We start from the raw sequence: 22,327 nt of genomic DNA, 5'->3' as shown, positions 1-22,327 counted from the left end.
ACAAAATATAATTACCTTCCCTATCACTTTTGATCAGGTCTATTTTTGCTTTGGCTTAATCAGATATCATGATTACCACTCCTGCCTTCTTTCTATCAGTTGAGGCCCAGAAGTTCTTACTCCATCCTTTAATTCTGACCTTGTGGGTGTCAACCTGCCTCATGTGTGTTTCTTGAAGACAACATATGGTAGGGTTTTGGATTCTAATCCATTCTGCTATTCGTCTACGTTTTATGGGTGAGTTTATCCCATTCACGTTCAAAGTTATGACCGTCATTTGTGGACTCCCTGGCATTTTGATTGCCTTCCCTAATTCTAACCTTTTCTTCTTCGGCTCTACCTTTTAGTCCAGTGATTTACTTTGAATCAGTCCCCCTTGTCCCCTCCCTTGATGTTTCCCTTTTTAGTCCCTACCTTTTTCTTCCCTCCTCCTCCCCCCTCTCTTTCCCTCCCTTTTTGTTCTCCCTCTCCCCCTCCCCCCCTTGGTTTTCCCTTCTCCTTACCCTTGTTGGGTAAGATAGAATTCAAGATCCCAATGGATCTGGATGTTTTTCCCTCTCAGAGTTGATTTCCCTGAGATTGAGGTTTAAGTAACCCCCCCCCTCCTCTCCTTCTTATAGTTTTCTTCCCCTCCCCTTCCCATGTGAATCTTTGTGTGAGAACGATTATTCTATTTGGTCTTTCTTTACCCCCTATTTATACATTACATTTTCCCCACATATTAGTATACATAGATTGATATAAATGTAGTCCTTATAGAAGAGAGTTTGAGTAAAAGAAGAAGATAACATTTTTCCCCTTTCCTTAATATTTACCTTTTCAGGTATTCCTTGCTCCTTGATTTTCGGTATCAAACTTTCCACAGAGCTCTGGTCTTTTCTTTGCAAAAGTTGGAAGTCTTCTATTTTGTTGAATGCCCATACTTTCCCTTGGAAGTATATAGTCAGTTTTGCTGGGTAGCTGATTCTTGGCTGGAGACCCAGCTCTCTTGCCTTTCTAAAGATCATGTTCTTCCATGCCTTACAATCATTCAGAGTAGAACTTGCAAGGTCTTGTGTGACCCTGATTGGCATTCCTTTATATCTAAATTGTCTGTTTCTGGCTTCCTGTAGGACTTTTTCTTTTGTTTGAGAGCTTTGGAATTTGGCAATTACATTCCTGGGAGTTGTCTTTTGGGGGTTTAGTGTAGAAGGTGTTCTGTGAGCTCTGTCAGTGGCTGTATTGCCCCCTTGTTCTAGAATCTCTGGGCAATTTTCTTTGATTATATCTTGTATCACCATGTCCAGTTTGGTGTTTATTTCTGGCTTTTCTGGGAGTCCAATTATTCTTAAATTATCTCTTCTCCCTCTATTTTCCAGATCTATCACCTTGTCGGTGTGATATTTTATGTTCTCTTCTAATTTCTTGGTGTTTTGGCTTTGCTTTATTAGTTCTTGCTTTAAAGCCTGGTTTTCTTTTACAGTTTGGTTAAACTGGTTTTGTAGATGCGTGAATTTCTTTTGCATTATTTCCCACTTTTCCTCCTAGAAGGCTTCCATCTTTTTGGTCATTTCTGATTCAAATTCTTCATGGGTTTGTGGAGAGTTTCCATTTCCTTTGGAAGATTTTGGAGCATTTTCTTGTATATCTTCTTCTATCTGCTCTGTATTTTGTATTTTGGCTCCATAGAATGTGTCCAAAGTCGCCCCTTTCTTCTTATTTTTCTTGGTATTTTGGGGCTTCTGTGCTTCTGTGGAGTTTGCCATCTCTGAATGGGGAGGATTAGCTTTTCTTATCTCTGTCTGGTGTTCAGAGGCTTTAGTCTTGGGCAGATTGTCGGTTCTATGAGCTTTCCCTGGGTTAAACTGAATATGCCTCACTGGAACTGGAATGGAAGGGTCGGACCACGAGGCCACACTCTCCCCCCGGCTCTCTTGGTCGGGTTGCTTTCCGGAAGTTGCCTTCAGAATCGCTGGCCGTGAGGCTGTTTCGTCGGCCTGCGGGGGGATGGGCTGCAGCTTCCCCAAGCTCCGAGGGCAGGGATTTTCACTGAGACTTGGATAGCAGAATCCAGCCCATGAGGCTGTCTTGCCCGCCCTGAGGGTTGCTGTTGTTTCGACCCTGCTCTCTGCAGCCTGAGCTCCAGGCAGTGACTTTCACTGGGACTCGGATAGAAGGCCCTGAGGGTTGTTGTTCCGAGGACCCTGCTCTCTGAGCCGGGCTGGGCTGCAGCTTCCCGGAGCCTTGGACTCTGCGCTCCTACCCCTTAGGTCTGAGTGATCTCGGGTTCTGGCTTTTGAGGGGAGCCATACCTTTTGATCCGGGTCCAGGTCCAGGAGGAGGGTTCCCAGGGTCTGTGCTGTTGATCGTTTTGAATTTCGGCGCCTTAGGAGCTTCTAGTTTGAGATCGGTCGGGAAGGGTTTTCCGGAGATCTGAACTTTAGCTTTCTCTAAGCCGCCATCTTAACCGGAAGTCCCAAGAATTAATTATTTGAGAATATGACCTTCAACAGACATCTGCAAAGCCACAGACTTCTGGGCGGTCCTGGGTTAAGCTAGAGTCACCATTGGCACAGGGAAGACATGGACAGTGATTGGTAGATGAGAGAACTGAGGGGAGGGAACTTGGACGGTTTCCTTAAAGATAGCGGGGTCTGAGGACTAGAGGTGGTGGGTTGGAGAGGTTTTTGCTCTGAGAGGTGGTGCTCTGAGAAGCTTACTCTGAAGGAAGTTGGAGGTGGAAGCCCCTGAGACTATTTCTCCATTTTGGTCACGTGTGTGAAAGGGACTGATCTCTTTTATTTGCCTCAGCTATCTAAGGGCTTGGGCCTTTTGGCCCAGCCTAAACAGAAGGGGTATTTAAGCCCTATTCCCTTCTCACCACTTTCTCTCTCTATCTCTAATATCTTTCTTCCTCCTATTTGTAATTAAACTCCATAAAAGGTTGACTACTGACTTGAGTTTTCATTTAGGAATTACATAGCTGAATTCTTTGGCGGCCTTAAATTAATATATATCAGTCTTTTAAAGTGATTTCCTTGTCACATTGGTCTACTTAAAGAATCCTACAGATTCAACCAAAAAGCTAATTGAAATAATCAACAACTTTAGTAAAGTTGCAGGATACAAAATAAACCCACATATATCATCAGCTTTTCTATATATCTCCAACACAGCTGAGCAGCAAAAACTAGAAAGAGAAATCCCATTCAAAATCACCTTAGACAAAATGAAATACTTAGGAATCTATCTCCCGAGACAAACACAGGAACTATATGAACATAACTACAAAACACTCGCCACACAACTAAAACTAGACTTGAGCAATTGAAAAAACATTAACTGCTCATGGATAGGACGAGCCAATATAATAAAAATGACCATCCTACCCAAACTTATTCATCTATTTAGTGCCATACCCATGGAACTCCCCAAAAATTTCTTTACTGATTTAGAAAAAACAATAACAAAGTTCATTTGGAATAACAAAAGATCAAGGATATCCAGGGAAATAATGAAAAAAAAAACACGAATGAGGGGGGCCTTGCAGTCCCAGACCTCAAACTATATTACAAAGCAGCGGTCATCAAAACAATTTGGTACTGGCTAAGAGACAGAAAGGAGGATCAGTGGAATATAATGGGGGCAAGCGACCTCAGGAAGACAGTACACGATAAACTCAAAGATCCCAGCTTTTGGGACAAAAATCCACTATTCGATAAAAACTGCTGGGAAAATTGGAAGACAGTGTGGGAGAGACTAGGAATAGATCAACACCTCATACCCTACACCAAGACAAATTGAAAATGGGTGAATGACTTAAACATAAATAAGGAAACCATAAGTAAATTGGGTAAACACAGAATAGTATACATGTCAGACCTTTGGGAGGGGAAAGGCTTTAAAACCAAGCAAGACATAGAAAGAATCACAAAATGTAAAATAAATAATTTCGACTACATCAAATTAAAAAGCTTTTGTACAAACAAAACCAATGTAACTAAAATCAGAAGGGAAACAACAAATTGGGGAAAAAATCTTCATAAAAATCTCTGACAAAGGTTTAATTACTCAAATTTATAAAGAGCTAAATCAATTGTACAAAAAATCAAGCCATTCACCAATTGATAAATGGGCAAGGGACATGGATAGGTAGTTTTCAGATAAAGAAATCAAAACTATTAATAAGCACATGAAGAACTGTTCTAAATCTCTTATAATCAGAGAGATGCAAATCAAAACATCTCTGAGGTACCACATCACACTTAGCCAATTGGCTAACATGACAGCTATGGAAAGTAATGAATGCTGGAGTGGATGTGTCAAAGTAGGGACATTAATTCATTGCTGGTGGAGTTGTGAACTGATCCAACCATTCTGGAGGGCAATTTGGAACTATGCCCAAAGGGCGATATAAGAATGTCTACCCTTTGATACAGCCATACCACTGCTGGGTCTGTACCCCAAAGAGATAATGGACAAAAAGACTTGTACAAAAATATTCATAGCTGCACTCTTTGTGGTGGCCAAAAATTTGAAAACGAGGGGATGCCCTTCAATTGGGGAATGGCTGAACAAATTGTGGTATATGTTGGTGATGGAATACTATTGTGCTAAAAGGAATAATAAAGTGGAGGAATTCCATGGAGAATGGAACAACCTCCAGGAAGTGATGCAGAGTGAGAGGAGCAGAACCAGGAGAACATTGTACACAGAGACAAACACACTGTGGTAAAATCGAACGTAATGGACTTCTCTATTAGTGGCGGTGTAATGTCCCTGAACAACTTGCAGGGATCCAGGAGAAAAAACACTATTCATAAGCAGAGGATAAACCGTGGGAATAGAAACACCGAGGAAAAGCAACTGCCTGACTACAGCGGTTGAGGGGACATGACAGAGGAGAGACTCTAAAAGAACACTCTAATGCAAATATTAACAATATGGCAATGGGTTCGAATCAAGAACACATGTGATACCCAGTGGAATCACGCATCGGCTAAGGGGGTTGGGGGGGAGGAAAAGAAAATGAATTTTGTCTTTAATGAATAATGCATAGAAATGATCAAATAAAATACTATAAAATTAAAAAAAAGCAGGATCACTTAAGGATGCATGGCTGAGGTATGAGGTATATGAATCAATTGGCAAGAGAAATAAATTTCTGGATGAAAATATAGACTATCAAAGTCTTATGTGTAAAAATTCCAAGTAAAAGAAAAACAAATCTATAACAGGTCTTTGAATCAGGGCCAAATCGAAATGATCTAAGCAATGATGCATTTACCCAGTCAGTAGCTAGGAGTACAGAAAGGTACCACACTATGAGAGGCAGAAAAGGGGACCAGATTATAGGAGCCAAGTTTGGGGATACTCCAGAGTGAGTGTGGACACAAGGAAGGTCTACATCTTAACATAAGCCAAGTGTCGCAACCCCAAGTCTCATACTAGGTTCAAGACCTTTGTATAGGCCTTGAAGTGCATCATTCCATCCTGGATTGGCTTTTCTTTGGCCCTGTGAAATGGCTCTTGTGTGTATCTCTTGTCCTGGAATCAGACAGAATCATTAAGTAAAGTCCCATAATTTATTTAAATAATTAGTGGCATGGTTTTTATAGTCACAAGCTTTTTAGGGCATACATTAGCAAATGTATCTTAAACTTGTAGTACTGAAAAATCAAAAGGTTAAAGAAAATCTTAATGCTGGTGACATGTGCTTCAAATATAAAAAAGAGAGAAAAATAATTAAAAAAAACAAATAGTATATTGCACATGCAAGAAAAATATAATAATAAAAGAGCTTTAAAATTCAAGAAGGTAGCTTATAATCATTGACACTCTGTGGCAGCTAAGAAAATATAAAATGCAAGGCTTTCTCACCAAAAATGAGATCCACTTCCTCTTCATGTCTCGCCATGCTCACTGTGAGTAGAAGGCAAATGAATTGACAAATACATAGGTTTCAATATCCCCCAAATTCTAGAGAGCCCAATTAATTACAATAGCAAACAAGCACACTTTCATATTTCACATAAGTTGCTGTATGGCATTTTTAAAACCTATGAATTGATGGATATTTGTCACAGTTTTTACAAACGTAGCAAATCTTTCAACCTTGGTAATAAACATATATATATTTTAAACAAGGTAAAACTCATCTTGGGTTAAGAACATAATCAAGAAATCTATATATCATTCTGGTGGAAGTTAAGTAATGAGCTGAAGAGTATAAATAAGAGTATAAATAATAAAGGGCTGCTCCTTTTTTGGAGGCTTTTTAGGGGTACAAATGCCCTGAGATTAACTGCCCAACTTCCATTCATATATTTAGAAATGCAGGAAGGTTGGGGGTTATAAATAAATTTCACTTCAGGTACTGTAATGGGCCTTACCTCGTGGTAGGGGCAGGCAAAATAATGAGAGATTGTTAAAAAAAATTCCAAAAATCATATTTAAAAAACCCTTAAAATCATTTGAGATATTTAGCATATTAAATTTTCCAAAGGTTGTTATACAATTATAACCAGTCCTGAAGTCCATCTATGTGATAATTTACAAAGTCAAAATAGAAAGACTGTTTTTTTTTTTCATATGGGCTTAATTACAATAATATTTGATCAGCACAGTTATAGGGGAAAAACAACAGAATTTCAAAAGTACATTCAAAATAAATTCAACCTTCAGTGTAACAGAATATTGAATCCAGTAGTATATGAACTTAAAATCACAAAGTTAAACCTTAAACACAAAATGCAATAGAATACAGAGATTTTTATAAACCATTGGAGTCTGAAATGCCTTAAAACCATAACCTCCAGTCTTTAAAGTTCCTTAGGTGTGTGTGTGTGTGTTTTTTGTTTTAATTAATTATCCATTTAAATGTCTATTGTCTGAAGGCAGAGTGGTAAGGGCTAGGCAATGGGGGTTAAGGAACCCGTTCAGAGCCCCACAGCTGGGGAGTATCTGAGGCCAGATTTTAACCCAGGACCGCATGTCTGTAGGCCTGGCTATCAGTTCCCTGAGCCACCCATTTGCCCCTTCAAAGTTGAATCTTTGGGCTGAATCTTTCTTCTGGCACACAGGTGAAATCAATGAAATTACCAGAACAGTCAAAAGGTATCATTTAAATAGCCCATTGCTGAAAAGTCTGTTTCTTCTCTCCCTTTTCTCTCTCCCCTGCTATGATAGCTCCTGTGGTCAATACCCCCATCCACGTGGAGACTTAGCCTAAGGGAAAATTACCCGTTCTCCTTTCCCTCTCGTCTCTCCCCTCCACCCACGTGGCCAATACTGTTACCAACCAGTCAAAATTAGTCCTGAGCGATCTGCTCCAAGGATCTGGGTATTGAGCCGTCTGGGTCGGGGGCCAGATGGGTGAGACAGACTGCTGGGGTGGGCAGGACTGGGAGCTCGGGCACCAGGTGAGAGGCCAGGAGCAGAAGCAGGGGCTGGAGAGGGCCACAGGCAGGAGCTGATCAAGATGGTTTTCTAAAAAGCATCTTGGAGAAACGTGGCTTAAAAAAATCATTATCTAGGCCAAAAAAATTGAGAAGTTCTCATCCAATCTAGTGGTCGCCAAAAACTATAACAGTTAAAATTTAGGGGAGACTGAGGCAGGTAGAAATTAGTTTCTCTCTGCAAGGAGTATTATATTTTTTAGAGGTTTATTAAAAGTTAAAGAATAAAGAAAATACAGAATAAGAAAAAACACGTGCCGAGGCCAGAGGCCTAGACAAGATAACCTACATTATGGAAAGAGCCATGTCTGCCCTAAAATGGAAGTCCAAGAGAGAACGAGCCCCTGCCTACGCGGAAGACCCTTTAAACAAAATTTTGTTCTCTTCCCAGGTGAGAATTCAGTGAGATTAGAGGGCATTCTGGGAGCTGGCAAAGACTCCTTGGGATTAGAGTCTAGAGTTCAAATCTCAATTTTACACAATTCTCATCCCAGGAGCCAACCATGGCTATCTTTTTTGCCTGTGTTACCAGGGGGGTGGTTCTGGGGGCACTACAGGGGACATCATCCTGTTGTCACCTGATCTCCCAACTATTGCTACCTTTTTCTAGTTGCCATTCTATCCTCACTCAATGGTCTCCATCACATAATCCTGACCTGAGTCAAGTTCAGGCTCACACAAGGTATATACTCCCCCAGAAAGGGGGGGGGGTAGATTTCCTTCACACAATAGCAAGACTGGACCTGCATGTGAACATGTTACCATACAGCTTTTATTATTAAAGTTTCTCCCTAGTGTGGATTCTGTGATGTTGAGCAAGAGCGGAGCGATGACTGAATATCTTTCCACATTGGTTACATTCATAAGGTTTCTCCTCAGAGTGGATTCTCTGATGTACAGCAAGACTGGAGCTCTGACTGAATATCTTTCCACATTATTTGCATTCATAAGGTTTCTCCCCAGTGTGGATTCTCTCATGTACAGCAAGACTGGAGCTCCGACTGAATGCCTTTCCACACTGAATGCATTCATAAGGTTTCTCCCCAGTGTGGATTCTCTGATGTACAGAAAGATTTGACCTCTGACTGAATGTCTTTCCACATTGGTTGCATTCATAAGGTTTCTCCCCAGAGTGGATTCTCTGATGTACAGCAAGATGGGAGCTCATATTGAATGTATTTCCACATTGGTTGCATTCATAAGGTTTCTCACCAGAGTGAATTCTCTGATGTACAGCAAGATGGGAGCTCGTACTGAATGTCTTTCCACATTGGTTGCATTCATAAGGTTTCTCCCCAGAGTGGATTCTCTGATGTACAGCAAGACTGGAGCTCTGACTGAATGCCTTTCCGCACTGAATGCATTCATAAGGTTTCTCCCCAGTGTGGATTCTCTGGTGTTCAGCAAGACTGGAACTCCGACAGAATGTTTTTCTACATTGGTTGCATTCATAAGGTTTCTCACCAGAGTGGATTCTCTGATGTACAGCAAGACTGGAGCTCATACTGAATGTCTTTCCACATTGGTTGCATTCATAAGGTTTCTCCCCAGAGTGGATTCTCTGATGTACAGCAAGATGGGAGCTCATACTGAATGTCTTTCCACATTCCTTGCAATCATAAGGTTTCTCGCTAGAGTGGATTCTCTGATGTACAGCAAGACTGGATTTCTGACTGAATGCCTTTCCACATTGGTTGCATTCATAAGGCTTCTCCCCAGAGTGGATTCTCTGATGTACAGCAAGATTTGACCTCTGACTGAATGTCTTTCCACATTGGTTGCATTCATAAGGTTTCTCACCAGTGTGGATTCTCTGATGTCTAGCAAGATGGGAGCGCAGACTGAATGTTTTTCCACATTGGTTGCATTCATAAGGTTTCTCACCAGTGTGGATTATTTGATGTACAACAAGACTGGAGTTCTCGGAAAATCTCTTTCCACACTGCTTGCATTCAAAAGGTTTCTCCCCAGTGTGGATTCTTTGATGTACAGCAAGACTGGACTTCATTGTGAAGCTCTTTCCACATTGCTTGCATTCAAAAGGTTTCTCTCCAGTGTGCATTCTCTGATGTACAGCAAGACTGGACTTCATTATGAATCTCTTTCCACATTGGTTGCATTCATAAGGTTTCTCCCCAGAGTGGATTCTCTGATGTACAGTAAGAATTGATCTCTGACTGAATGTCTTTCCACATTGGGTGCATTCATAAGGTTTCTCACCAGTGTGGATTCTCTGATGTACAGCAAGCCTGGAGCTCCGACTGAATGTCTTTCCACATTGGTTGCATTCATAAGGTTTCTCACCAGTGTGGATCATTTGATGTACAACAAGACTGGAGTTCTCTGAGAATCTCTTTCCACATTGCTTGCATTCATAAGGTTTCTCCCCAGTGTGCATTCTCTGATGTACAGTAAGACTGGACTTCATTATGAATCTCTTTCCACATTGGTTACATTCAAAAGGTTTCTCCCCAGTGTGGATTTTCTGATGTACAGCAAGACTGGACTTCATTGTGAATCTCTTTCCACATTGGTTGCATTCAAAAGGTTTCTCCCCAGTGTGGATTCTCTGATGTACAGCAAGACTGGACTTCATTGTGAAGCTCTTTCCACATTGCTTGCATTCAAAAGGTTTCTCTCCAGTGTGGATTCTCTGATGTATAGCAAGATGATAGCTCTGATTAAATGTCTTTCCACATTGGTTGCATTCATAAGGTTTCTCCCCAGTGTGGATTCTCTGATGTACAGCAAGATTTGACCTCTGACTGAATGTCTTTCCACATTGGTTGCATTCATAAGGTTTCTCACCAGTGTGGATTCTCTGATGTACAGCAAGACTGGAGTTCTCTGAGAATCTCTTTCCACATTGCTTGCATTCAAAAGGTTTCTCTCCAGTGTGGATTCTCTGATGTATAGCAAGATGATAGTTCTGATTAAATGTCTTTCCACATTCCTTGCATTCATAAGGTTTCTCCCCAGAGTGGATTCTTTGATGTACAGCAAGATGTGAGCTCTGACTGAATGTCTTTCCACACTGCTTGCATTCATAAGGTTTCTTAAGAGACTGCCTTCTCTGATGTCCCACATGAATTGCCCTATGCATAAAAGTCTTTCTGCATTGATTACCTTCACTAGATTTCCCCCCAGGGTGAATTCCTTGATGTTCAAAATGAGATGAATTTTGAGGTGCAACACAGAATTCTCTGAAAGCAAAGTTATCGGGACAATCAATCATGAATCTTTGTAGGTTCATTTCTTCCACAGAGAGGCTCACCTCCGTTGCAGTCAGCTTCTTTTCAGGTCTGATCTCTCTTTCTAAAAGAAACAAACACTAAAGCATAGGTATAGAGCAACAAATACACACATATAACTCTTATGTCTTTTCCTCAGCTGTCAGAACATAACCTGCTTTATATATTATTTCCTCAGATGGGCACAATCCATCCTTTGAAAATGCCATGGCCTCAAAGGTAAAGAACAATTTAAATAATAAGGAGGCTCTCATGTGATCTCATTTGCTCTTCATAACAAATCAGATTTGGGACAGGCTAACTTTATTACATTCCTCCCTTGGACCGTGACCTCAGAAAGGTTGGATGAGTGACTTGATCCAAAATCCTGGCAGCTGAGACCAAATCCTGTGGCTAGCCATGCTCTGTCCGTGGTACTAGACAATTCCCTTTCAATCTTTTTGCTTTCATTTTCATTGTCTATACATTGAAACCTCTCGTCCTAGGCAGACACCACTGGGTGCATGCACAACAATTATTTCCATTTCATCATCTTGCTTCTCTGTAAGCATTATGGAATTCACTTCGTGATTGCTTATCAACCTTATTTTTTGTTCCAGTATCTGAGATCAGATGAAGAAATTCAGCACTTTTTAGCATTCATTCAATGCACAAAAGATTTGTTCTGTTCCCTACTCTTAAACTCCTACTAAATACAGTTTAAACAAAAACATGGCATTTTCCATGCATAAAAATGTCTCATAGAGTAAGTTGAGTCCTTGCTCCAGTTTTAAGGAAATGGGCAAGAAAGATTGTACAATTCTCTTCCCATTTCCCTCCTTATACGGATGTTAGCACTTTCATGATATTCTTCTTAAGAATCCCAATATGGGTGGTGGTGCACTCTCATCAAACCTCAGAAACTTGCCAGGACTTTCAAGTATATGACATATATTAGAGCCCATATGCAAATGGTGTTTATGTTTATCTTTAGAAATTGGACTACTTCCCCCTTTAATGGCTTTTCTCCTTTAACTATCAATCTCTTCACTCCTCTAGTTCCTGATTTCCCTGTTGAACTTAATAGATTTCCATTCCCCAACACTTCTTCATCCCTGGATCCTCTCAGAGTGAAACTAGACCTCTCTAGTGCTCTTTCTCTTCTGTGATTGGTTTTCCTGGAGGTGGGATCCTAAAATACTGAAGGGAAGTTATAGGAAATGGAGTCCAATAGCATCATCTTACAGAGAGGGAAACTGAGGCACAAGGGTTCAGTGACTTGCCCAGGAAAAATTCCAAGTCGGGTCCTCCTGCCCCTAAATCTAGCCCTGGCTTCACCAGAGCACACAGAAGGCTCTGAAAAGCCTGCATCTCCCATATCTAGTTTCCCCTCCCATATCTGAGCAGCACCTCCTCAGGCCTTCTTGCTCCAGCATTCACAACGATTCCCTCTGGGGGTGTTGGAAGCCCTGAGCAAGGGAGAATCACTCAAGGAGGAGGATGAGTTGTCTTTAGAGAAAGGCTGGAGAGTTCAGTGACTCCACTCAGAGACTCTGTCCATGAGGTTGCTGCAGGAGCCTGCCCTTACTTCTCAGGGTCTCTAATGCAGGAGCCCAGAGTAGGATGTGTTTGTTATCCTCCTGGGGGACCTGGAATGAGCAGTAGCCCCCCTCCCACCTTGTTCGAGTCCATTCTGGAAGAAACTCCTGAACTCCCAAAATGGGTCCAAGGGTCAGTGTTCTGCTTCAGTATGAAGCTCCAGACATAGGGACCTCAAGGGATCAGCCCTCATCCCATCACCCTGCCTGCTCTTCCCTCCTTGACACCTCTCTGAGCCTCCTGGACTCTACTCTTGGGGAGTCTCTGCCTCCTCTCCTGGGGAACTCAACAATCCTCCTTGGACTCAATGCTGTCTCTCAGTCAGTCCATTCATCTTGACAATCACAAAGAAGGGCAAGCAGGGCTACAGGAGGCTTATAAGGACTCCTAGAGGACAGTCTCCCCAGCATTTAGGGAAGGGAGAGGAAAGGGGAAGACATTCAGGGAACCAATCTAGAACCACAATGATAGGTTTTAGGGGATTTATTTCAGAGAAGCCTGGACTCAGTCCATAGTTTTCCATTATCAGGAAATGAGAGGCAGCCAGAAGGAGAGGGCTGAGGAGCTGGGAATCAGAGGCAGGAAGGCCTCAGTTTCCATTTCACCACAAGCAGCTCCTATGTGGGTGCTTCAGAACAAGCCACTGAATTGAATTTATTTTCTCATCTGTAAAATGGGGGTAATTATGGCACTGAATGAGGAAGAGGAAAGTGAGGAAGAAGAGCCAGAATATTACAGCGAAAACCCTTGTCAGAACCCCAGGCCAAGAGCAGGTCATTATAAACACTTCATTCCCTCTCTCCCCTCCTTACTGGCTCTGCTGAAGCCTGAGGGCAAAGGAAGAAAGACTAAGGACAAATCATGTCTCCTGGGGACACCGAGGAGCTGAGAGCTACGAGTTTATGCTGGTTAAAGAGAAAAAGAGCCCCAATAGTAGATCCACCCTAGAGGGGAAGAAGGTGGGAGGAACATCCTCCAGAACAGCTTTCCCAGAGGGGTTTGGGAGACAAATTCTGGCCCAGGGAGGGATGAGATGGATTCAATGCTGAGAATACTTCTACGTCTGAGACTCTCCAACATGCGTCTGATCTCGGACTTCAGGAGCACCAAAGGGAGCCCCCAAAGTCCCATTACACCATGCAAAGTCCTTTTACAGGAGAAGCAGGCAGCAGGAGGGCCCTGGCTGGGGACTCAGCATACCAGCCCTCGTCCCTTCCTCATGTCTGAAAACTGCTCCTAACCCTTCCTACTGCTGAGGGCGACATTCCTTTGGATGGCAGACTGAGGCAGCAGGGAGAGGTTCCTTACCCACAGAGAGCAGGTTCCGGACATTCTCCAGCATCACCTCCCTGTACAGCTCCTTCTGAGGAGGGGACAAGAGGCACCACTCCTCCCGTGTGAAGTCCACAGCCACATCCTGGAACATAACCACCTCCTAGAGCAGCCGAAGAGAGAGCACAGAGGGCTGAAAGTCACATGACAAGGAAGAGCCACCTCTGGTCAGTTACAGGAGGAAACTGACCCACAGAGGAGGGAGGGGCCCAAAGTCCCGCCCTTTGTCAGTGTCCAAGGCAGCACTAGAAGCTGAGTCTGTAAGAGCCCAAAGGAGGCTTGAGAAGAGCAGCTCTAGGAGGCTCCTGAGGGAAGCCGAGGAGTTTGTAGCGTGTGAAGGGAAACCTCCAGGGGACCTCCAAGGTCTGAACAGGGGATCCCAGGGCCCCAGGGTGGGATGGAGGAGTCAGTCACGTGTCTGTGGCCCTGTTGCTGTGTCCCAGGAGAGCCAGCGCCAGTGTGAAAGTCACCAACATGCCAGAGCCTGAGCCATGGAGGGGGGAGCTGAGGGGAAGGTAAAAGGCAGGAGAGGGAGGGGGGAAGAGGGGGCTTTTGTACCTCCCCGGAACTGACTGGCTCTCTGGGCTGGGGGTTTGTCTCTGAGCTTCCTTTATCTCTTGAATTCTGGCAGGCCCAGCCTCAGAAAGCTGAATGGAGGAGATCTAGAAAGGCCGAGATCTCTCTCTCTCCCTCTCTCCTCTCTCTCTGTCTGTCTCTCTCTCTCTTTGTCTCTCCCCCTCCCTCTCTCTATCTCACTTCCTCTCTCTCTCCCTCTGTCTCTCTTTGTCTCTGTGTCTCTCCCCCTCCCTCTCTGTGTCTCTCTCCCTCTCTGTCTCTGTCTCTGTCTCTCTCTATCTCTCTCCCTCTCTGTCTCTCTCTCTCTCCGTCTCTCTCTCTGTCTCTCTCCCTCTCCTCTCTCTCTCTCTCTCTCTCTCTCTCTCTCTCTCTCTCTCTCTCTCTCTCTCCTTCTCTCTCTCCCAATAAATGCTCTCCAATCTGGTAATGAGCCCCCAGATCAGCCTTTACTATAACTCTGTAGAAGGCACGACAAAGGAGAGAAGGTGATCCACAGAGCTCGGGGACTCAGGGTGCAGCCCGGGTGACCCATCCTCGGAGAAGGCTGAGCTGATCTCGCATCATTGACTCATTGATCCTCCTGACCAGGGACTGCTTTTGTCTGGTAACTGCCCAAGTCCTGCTTCTCTGCCTCCTGGCTCAGCTCCACACTCAGTCAGCTTGTAATGGGGGAAGTGCAGAATCCAGCTCTTGGGCACCTCATCACTGTTCCAGCCTCATTTCGAGGCATTTGCCGGCCTTGGAAGGTTCAGGTGAGCCCCAGGGAGTCCGTTTAGCCTTTCCACACCCCCGACCCACCTCAGACAGGGCTGGTTCCTGCCCCAAATCGGGGTCCTGACCTTGCCCTGGACGCACACCAGGATCTCTGCTTAGTCTGAGGACAGAAGGAGGGCTGGGGCGCTGCTGGCCCTTATTACGGATTATTCCCCTCAGTCACATGTCCCTGATCATCCCAGCTCCATAACCATTCTAGGACAGACATCACTTACCATGTCTGTTCTTGGTTCTTTGCTCCCCCAAACCTATCAAAGCGATCGAGCCTTCGGCTTAGGGCGCATTAACAGAGGGGAGCCCCTGACCACTTTTATTGACAGGCAGCATTCCCCTGCTTGTCGTCCTTGGAGAGCTGCCTCAGTTTACCCTTTGGTTAAATTTCACTCCCAACACCTGTAAATGGGAGCTTCCCAATGCTGGACAGAACAGCAGATGTTCCCTAGTGAAGGGGAGTCTGCAGAGCTTTTAGGAAGACCCCGTAGGGAAGAGATCATTTGCTTCTTGAACACCCTGAGCAGCAGAAGTGCAGGAGGAGTGAATGAAGACTAGAGCAGCAGCAGCAGCAGCAGCACAGCAGAGAGACCAGGAAGAGGCTTCTTGTAGGAACAACAGACAAGGAGAAAGGGAAGAAGGAGGAAACTCTGGGGGGCTAAAGTTGAAGGCAAAGGCAGAGAGGATCCTGGGAAGATCCCTGTGGCCTCCCTTCTGCTCCAGGAGGATGCTGCTGCCTGTGTTGGACTGCAGAACCACAGGGGAGAAGAGGAGGCAGATACAGAGAAGACGGGGTCACCCAGGGGCACCTCCAGGACCAGACACTGTCCTTTCCTTCCCCTCTACATTCAGCACTTGTTCTGCCCTTCTGGGGATTCCCCAAGAGGCAAAGGTCAGTCCTTGTCCTCCAGGAGCTCTCAGTGCAGGGGGAGACAAGACACAGACACAGGGACACCCAGCCAGCTCTGCCTAGGAGAAACGGGGAAGAAAGGAAACAATGGAGGCACCCTGAGTGAGAGGGACCCGGGAAGGTTTCCTACAGAGTCTCTAGGCTTTAGCTGGGACTTGGAGGAAGTGCAAAGGGACCAGTGATATGAAATGTGGAGGGAAAATATTCTAGACATGAGGTAAAGCCATGGAAAATGCCTGGAACTAGAGCCAGCCAGATCACACGGTGGATAGAGTGCCAGATCTGGAGTCAGGAAGACCTGGGTTCAAATGTGACCTCAGTCACTTCCTAGCTGTGTGACCCTGGGTAAGTCACTAACTCTGACTACCTGACCCTCATCAGTCATATTTATCTTAGAACTGATCCCAAGATGGCAGGTAAGAGTTAGACCCTCACCCATATTTTCCAATCTGGGGCAGTTAGGTGGCTGTGAATAGAGAACTAGAACTAGAGAAAGAAGGTCCTGGGTTCAAATATGACCTCGCTTCCTCCCTATGTGACCCCGGGTAAGCCAGTCACCCCCAATGGCCTGCCTCTTAGCCATCTGCTGCCTCACTACAGTTGCTCACCATCAACTCAGAAAGTAAAGGATTTCCTTTAAAAGCGTCCAGCTGAGGGAATCCAGGAGGTCAGGCACCCGAGATCCAAGAATACAGACTGGGGAGGGGAATGAGACGATGGGAAAGAGGGCTTTGAACACCAAACAGAATGGTTTGTGTTTGATTCTGGGGGGAAGAGGGAGCCACTGAGGGTTATGGAGGAGGAGAGTGACACAATCATAACTGAGATGTAGGAAAATCACTCTGGTGGGAGAATGGAGCAGGCCTTGGGGTGGGAAGAGCCTTGGGGGAGACAGAGCCAGCAGCAGGTTGTCTTCATAGTCCAGGAGGGAGGTGATGTGGGCCTCCACACAGAGCCTGGCGCCATATTGGATATGTAGGTAAGGGACAGTGAAGAGGCAAGAAGGCTCCTTGGTTTTGAACCAGAGGGACTAGGAGGATACAGCTATGGAGAAGGGGGGGTTCTGTCTAGGTGAGAGAGAACAATGTGCTTGGGACACACTGAGCTCAAGATGTCTCCTGGTCCCCTGGTGGGAAATCTCTGTAAGGAGATTCGAGACAAAAGGCTGGAGATCAGCACAGAGATGGGGGCAGGAAATGCAGATGAGACTCCTCAGCAGAGAGGTGGTGCTTGCATCCCTGGTAGCTGAGGAGCTCACCACGTGCAGAAGCCCAGAAGGAGAAGAGTGGAGGGCCAAAGGCAGGGCTGGAGCCACTCCCTCACCCTAACCCCAGTGTTACAGGATCTAGAGGAGGAGCCAGCAGGGAGCACAGAGAGTCACAGGGCAGAGATGGAGGAGCTACACCAGGACAGAGAGAGCCCCGTCCTAAAACCCCAGAGAAAGAGAGTATCGGGAAGGAGAGATGGGCCAAAAGTATGAATGATGCAGACAGGACTGAGAGGAGAACTGAGGAGGTGGTCCATCATCTCAGAGAGAGGAGTGTACAGGGGAGGAGGTACAGAGGAGAAGGCAAAGTCTGGGAAGGTGGAGAGAGGATGGAGGCCCTGCCTTGATGTAGAAGGGGGTTCCACTGATGAATGTTCATGTGGGTGAGGGGAGATGAGGATTCACACTGAGGCCAGAGACTTGGTGCCTGCAGTCTGCTAGTCCTGAGTGGGGGTGGGAGTGTCCAGTGTGGCACCTGGAGGACTGGCAGAGCCGGGAAGATTCCAGGCAGAAGCCAGTGAGCAGCTCCAGGGGACAAAGTCTTCCCTGAGGACGGCACAGACCAAGGGACACCCTCACAATCTGCTTCAGGCCAGAGTCAAGAGGGAACAGGTGAAAAGAAGCAGAGGAACAAGTTGTGAGAGAATCCAGACAAGCAGAGAACAAAGACTCGAACTCTAAACAGGGAAGGAGGAGTCGATGGTTGTCGGTGGCTCTCACTTGTGTCCAGAGAAATCCAACCTGGGAGGCAGCTCCTGGGGGGAGCTCTTGGGGTCTGAGCTGCCCGAGGGCTTAGGAATGAGTCCCAAAGCTGAGAAGAGAGCTCGGAAGTGCTGGTCTTCCTGCCTGGGATGTGGGGACAGACATGGCCCAGCAGGAAGGAGGAAGCAGCTTCCTGGTCATCTTGGTCAGAGCCAGGGAAGGGCCTCCCTGGCTGGGGGGGGCTCCATCTGGGGCTGGAACACACTTACCTGGCCTGGGATTCTGTCCCTCTCCAACGCCATCGGGGGCACTCCAGGCTCCCTGTGGAGGCCGCAAAGTAGCCGCAGTGAGTCCCCCATGAAGTTCCTCCAGCTTTTTGTAGCCTCGTCTCTGTAAGGGTTAAATGAGGAGTTTCGAAAATATAAGATGGCAGCTTGTAATCATTTAAGTTTTATTGCGAATAAAGTAGAGGAGTAACTTAATGTCATCCCTGTAAGCCAGAGGAAGGAAAACTTCTAGCAGGTTTAAATAAGGAACAATTAAGTTAAATCGACAGTGAAATAATAGAGTGAAATGATTACAGTAAACAAGAGAAACCATAAGAAAGAGACAGAGAAAGAAAATTTCCTAAAGTCTATATGAGTGATCCTATAACTACCTCTATTTACTACCTAAACTGCTTATATCTATCTATAACTACTGCTAATAACAACCATCCTACTGTGATGATTAAAATAGTGGAAGACATAAATTGCTGCAGATAAGAGTATTAGGCTTAAATTGTGAGCCCAGAAAATATGTTTTGTATACAATGTTTTGTTTTAAATCAAATATAAGATGGTCACCAGGAAAAAATTCCCAATTATTAAATATACCCAAGTCAGCTGGGTTTTATAGAGATTTTAATTAATACAAATGAGGAATTAAAGAAAGGGGGAGAGAGAGAGAAAGGAAATAATGAGAAAAAGATAGGCCAGCCCAGGCCCAATCCCTAAGAGAGAGATCAGTCAGTCTTTTATCCATTCACCACAATATTTGTCCAAGCAAGCATTCTAGTGTTCAGAGAGACACCAGTTCAGCTTTGGCCAGCTGCCATTTCCAGAGCGAGTTCCTCTGAGACTCTTCTGAGACTGTCCCAAGAGCCAGCTTTTCATCTATTTTTAAAGGGAATTTTCTCCTATTTAACCTCCTCTAAGTACTCACAGCTACCAATCCCAGTAGACGTTTTCCAAAGGACAGACCATTCTTAATTCACAACTGAGAAGTCTAAACTTTTGAGTAATTCCTGCCTGAGAAAACCTCTGAGTAAGTTTCTCACCTCTTTGCTCCTTGTAAATTCACAAGTTGCCTGACCTTTATAGGTACTTAGCACCCTTCTGTATTAGATCTAAAAATAGGCACAGCTTAAGAACTTTTGCCTTACTATAAGTATGGGTTTAAGTACTTTTCATTGTTCAGCAAGGAGTTTCTTCCCCTAAAGCAGCCTTAAGTAGGGGTGGAGTAGAGGTCTCACATTCCTGATCTCAGTCCCTTCATTGTTTAAAATGGGGAATGGTCTTAACCAAATCTTATGAAGTAGGTTTTAAGGTTCACACCACAGAGTTCCAACCAAATCCAGCCCAATCAAAACCAACCCACTCAGTGTTTAATCCAATCCCAATTAAGTCTGTCGAGCAGCCACATTCCAAAAAGTTCAAGAAAGAAAAAGAACCAAAGGCCCAAACCCCAAAGTTCTCTCAGTAAGCTCAAGGCCAATGTTATATTCCAGCAACCAACCACCATCAACCAACCCAACACAGCAGTAAACTTCCCCCCAACTGCCAGACCTGTCAGCAACTGACAAACCTACCAACTGATGCTGGCCCCCCTTTATAGCCTTTTCCTATCTCACTTCCTGTTTCTAAGCTTCCTCCTTCCTGTCCATGGTTTCTCCTTCCTATAACTGTGAGCTGGTGAATCCCTTTACATCTCTGATGTTGGAGGACTTCCAGGTCCCTGTTAAATTAAAGAAGGAATCAAGAATTACTCTTTACATCTCCCCACTCAGGCTCCTGCCCCCTCCCCGCTTCAGTCCACTTTCTGGTCCCTGAATGGAGTTCCAGCCACAGCTATGCCCAACAGGCCTCCCCTGGCCCAGGGAATGTCTCACTCCTCCCCCTCCCTCTTTCCCATCATCCTCTCTGCCTCTGGGCTCCCTCCAGCTGGGCTTTGGCTCAGCAGATCCTCCCTGGGCAAGCAGGGGGGAATGTGTGTGTGTGTGGGGGGGGGGGGGCTCTGCACCCTGAGCAGGAGAAAGAAGGGACCCAGAGGGGCAGGTTTTCCCTTTTTTTCCCAGGCTGAGGCTGCCCTACAGGGATCTCCATGGGGTGAGGGGCCACAGGAGTCCCCCAGGGCCAGGCCTGCTCTCACGGGAGACCCTGGGAAGAGGAGAGGCTGTGAGGGGGCAGCTGGAGGGAGGCCTGGGAAGGGGAGCCCAGGGAGGGGCTGGGCAGGCTCAGGGGGCACCAGAGCTCCTAGCAGGGAGGGCAACACCCTGGGGAGACTCAAGTGTTCCTGGGGCGGCTGAGCCTGGAGAAGCAGGAGGAAGGCCAGCCGGGGTCTCCCAGAGGTTGGGGGGCGGCGCCTGGGACCCCCTGACAGCTGAGGCTGGGAATCCCTGACTGGATGGAGCCCAAGCGCCCAAGGGCCAAAGGAGGGGGCCAAGAAGGGGCTTGGGCTCCTGGGGGGGAGGGAGAGAAGGGAAGGCAGAGCTCAGGGACCCTCCCAGAGGAAGCTCTGAGCAGGAGCTGGGGGTCAGGACTCCTGGGTCAGGCATCCCTGGGCCCTGGAATGGCCCCTCTCTGCCCCTAGACCCCTCCCCAGGGTTGGGCTTCCCCCTGGGCCACCCCCACCAGGCTGGGCAGGAGAGAATCCCCCTCCCCCTGCAGGGAGACCCTCCTTCCCTCCCCCCAGACTGCCTGGATGCAGCCTGAGGAAGGTGGGGGCAGCAGAGAGCTCCTGGGGGGGAGGGAATGTGAGGAGCACAGGGAGGGGCCATTTCAGGGTTCTGCAGGAGCTCAGGAGAAATCAGGAAGGTGGGGGGGGGTCAGTGTGGGTGGGGTAAGTGGGGGATGGGAAAAGGGGGAGTGGAGGGGGGGGGGAGAGGGCTGGAAGTGACCAAGAGGCCGAGGAGGGCCCAATGTGACAAGAAACTGGCCCAAAGCCAAAGCGCTGCTGTGGGGGAGGGGGAGGGGCTGCAGGAGGCCCCCTTGGGCTGGGGGAGCGGTGTGGGGGTCCCTCCAGGTGCTCCAGGGCGCCCAGCCAGCCTCCACGGGCAGCTCTTCGAGCCAGGAAGCCCTCGCAGGCGGTTCAGAGACAAAATGGGAGTCGCCAAGAGCACAGGAAGGGTCTGAGGCAAGACTGGAACCCAGGACCTTCCCATGCAGCCCGGCCCTCTCCCCGGGGCTCCCTTGGGCAGAGGGCAGTCCTCCCGGTGGGGAAGGCCCTCCTCCTCCCTCAGCCGCATCCCTGCCCGCAGGGACTCCTGGGCTCTCTTCCCCTTCCTGCCAGCCTCCAATTAGCCCCTCACGTGACTTTCCTCGGCCTCCGTTGCTGGGAGCCGTAAAACTGCCTCCGCTACTGCCCCTCCCACTCCAGGCAGGACGTTTTAGCAGGAAAGAGGATCCCAAAGAATAAGCCGAAGGCCACAGTGGACTCCAGGCAGCCCCGGATACTCTGTACCCCGCGCAGCTGCAGAATCCCAGGACGTGGGGGAGGGGCTCCGGGCTTTGAGGGGGTCCAGCTGGCACTGGAGGGCGGGGTCTGCCCACGAGGGACTCGTAAACGGGAGGATTCGAACTCAGTCCTGCCCTCTGCCTCCCCCCTCCCTCAGGCCCCCTTTCCCGCTGTCCCCCGCCGCCACTTCAGAATTACCAAGGCTGGAGGCACCGGGCGGAGGGAGATCCAGGGCCGGCCAAGGAGCCGAGGCGGGAAAAGCTCAGGGAGGGAGGAGGGGGCTGGCGGCGGGATGCACTTCCGGGTTCCCGGAGGCCTCTGCGCGGCCTTTTCAGAGGCTCCATTGCTCCGCCCCGCTCCGCCCCTTCGGCCTGGCTCTCGGGTCTCCGAGTCCCCTCCTCCTGATCCAGCGTGAGCCCCGCCTCCCTCCCCGGCCCCGGCCCTCCCCTTCATTCCGCCCCGCCCCTCCCTGTGCGTCAGAGAGCGGCCACCCGGCTCGGTTTAGGCCGCTCCGGTCTCCTGGCTGTCCCGAAGAAGGAAAAGGGTCCCGGGGCCCCAGGCGTCCCGAGTTCCCAGCTCCTCTTGGGGCTCAGACAGTGCGGTGACCCGGGGGATCCTCTTTTCTTCCCCCCACGTTTGTAGAAAAGAAATGTGGGCGTGGCCAGGCTCGAACAGCAAGCCTGTGCCGCCTCCTTTGGCCACGCCCCCTGTGGGCCGCCCTCTGGCCACGCCCCTCTCGCTCCGCCCACGCTCCAACTCGCTCCAGGACCAGAGAGAGTAGTTGTCAGCGAGGAAG

At 47.2% G+C, this 22,327-nt stretch overlaps 1 protein-coding gene across 3 annotated transcripts; it reads right to left on the bottom strand.

Annotated features, from left to right (window-relative positions):
- Positions 1 to 5,550: 5,550 nt before the first annotated feature.
- On the bottom strand, positions 5,551 to 22,122 carry LOC103102016 (zinc finger protein 420-like). Of its 3 annotated transcripts, XM_056821124.1 has the most exons (5): positions 21,730 to 22,114; positions 18,087 to 19,812; positions 13,574 to 13,700; positions 10,711 to 10,751; positions 5,551 to 5,901 (listed from the first exon to the last, which is right to left on the bottom strand). In XM_056821124.1, the coding sequence occupies exons 2-5, from the start codon at positions 18,174 to 18,176 to the stop codon at positions 5,899 to 5,901; spliced, it is 261 nt and encodes an 86-aa protein (XP_056677102.1). In that variant the 5' UTR covers positions 18,177 to 19,812; positions 21,730 to 22,114; the 3' UTR covers positions 5,551 to 5,898. The 3 variants fall into 3 exon arrangements, with proteins under 3 accessions (XP_056677102.1, XP_056677100.1, XP_056677101.1); XM_056821122.1 differs by having other exon boundaries at positions 5,551 to 10,751; positions 21,730 to 21,859; XM_056821123.1 differs by lacking the exons at positions 5,551 to 5,901; positions 10,711 to 10,751 and having other exon boundaries at positions 18,087 to 18,207; positions 19,667 to 19,812; positions 21,730 to 22,122.
- Positions 22,123 to 22,327: the final 205 nt, after the last annotated feature.

Source organism: Monodelphis domestica, chromosome 3 (genome assembly GCF_027887165.1).
Source record: "Monodelphis domestica isolate mMonDom1 chromosome 3, mMonDom1.pri, whole genome shotgun sequence".
Lineage (NCBI taxonomy): Eukaryota > Metazoa > Chordata > Mammalia > Didelphimorphia > Didelphidae > Monodelphis > Monodelphis domestica.
The sequence above is the reverse complement of the archived record's forward strand: the minus strand, read 5'-3'. Positions and strand labels throughout refer to the sequence as shown.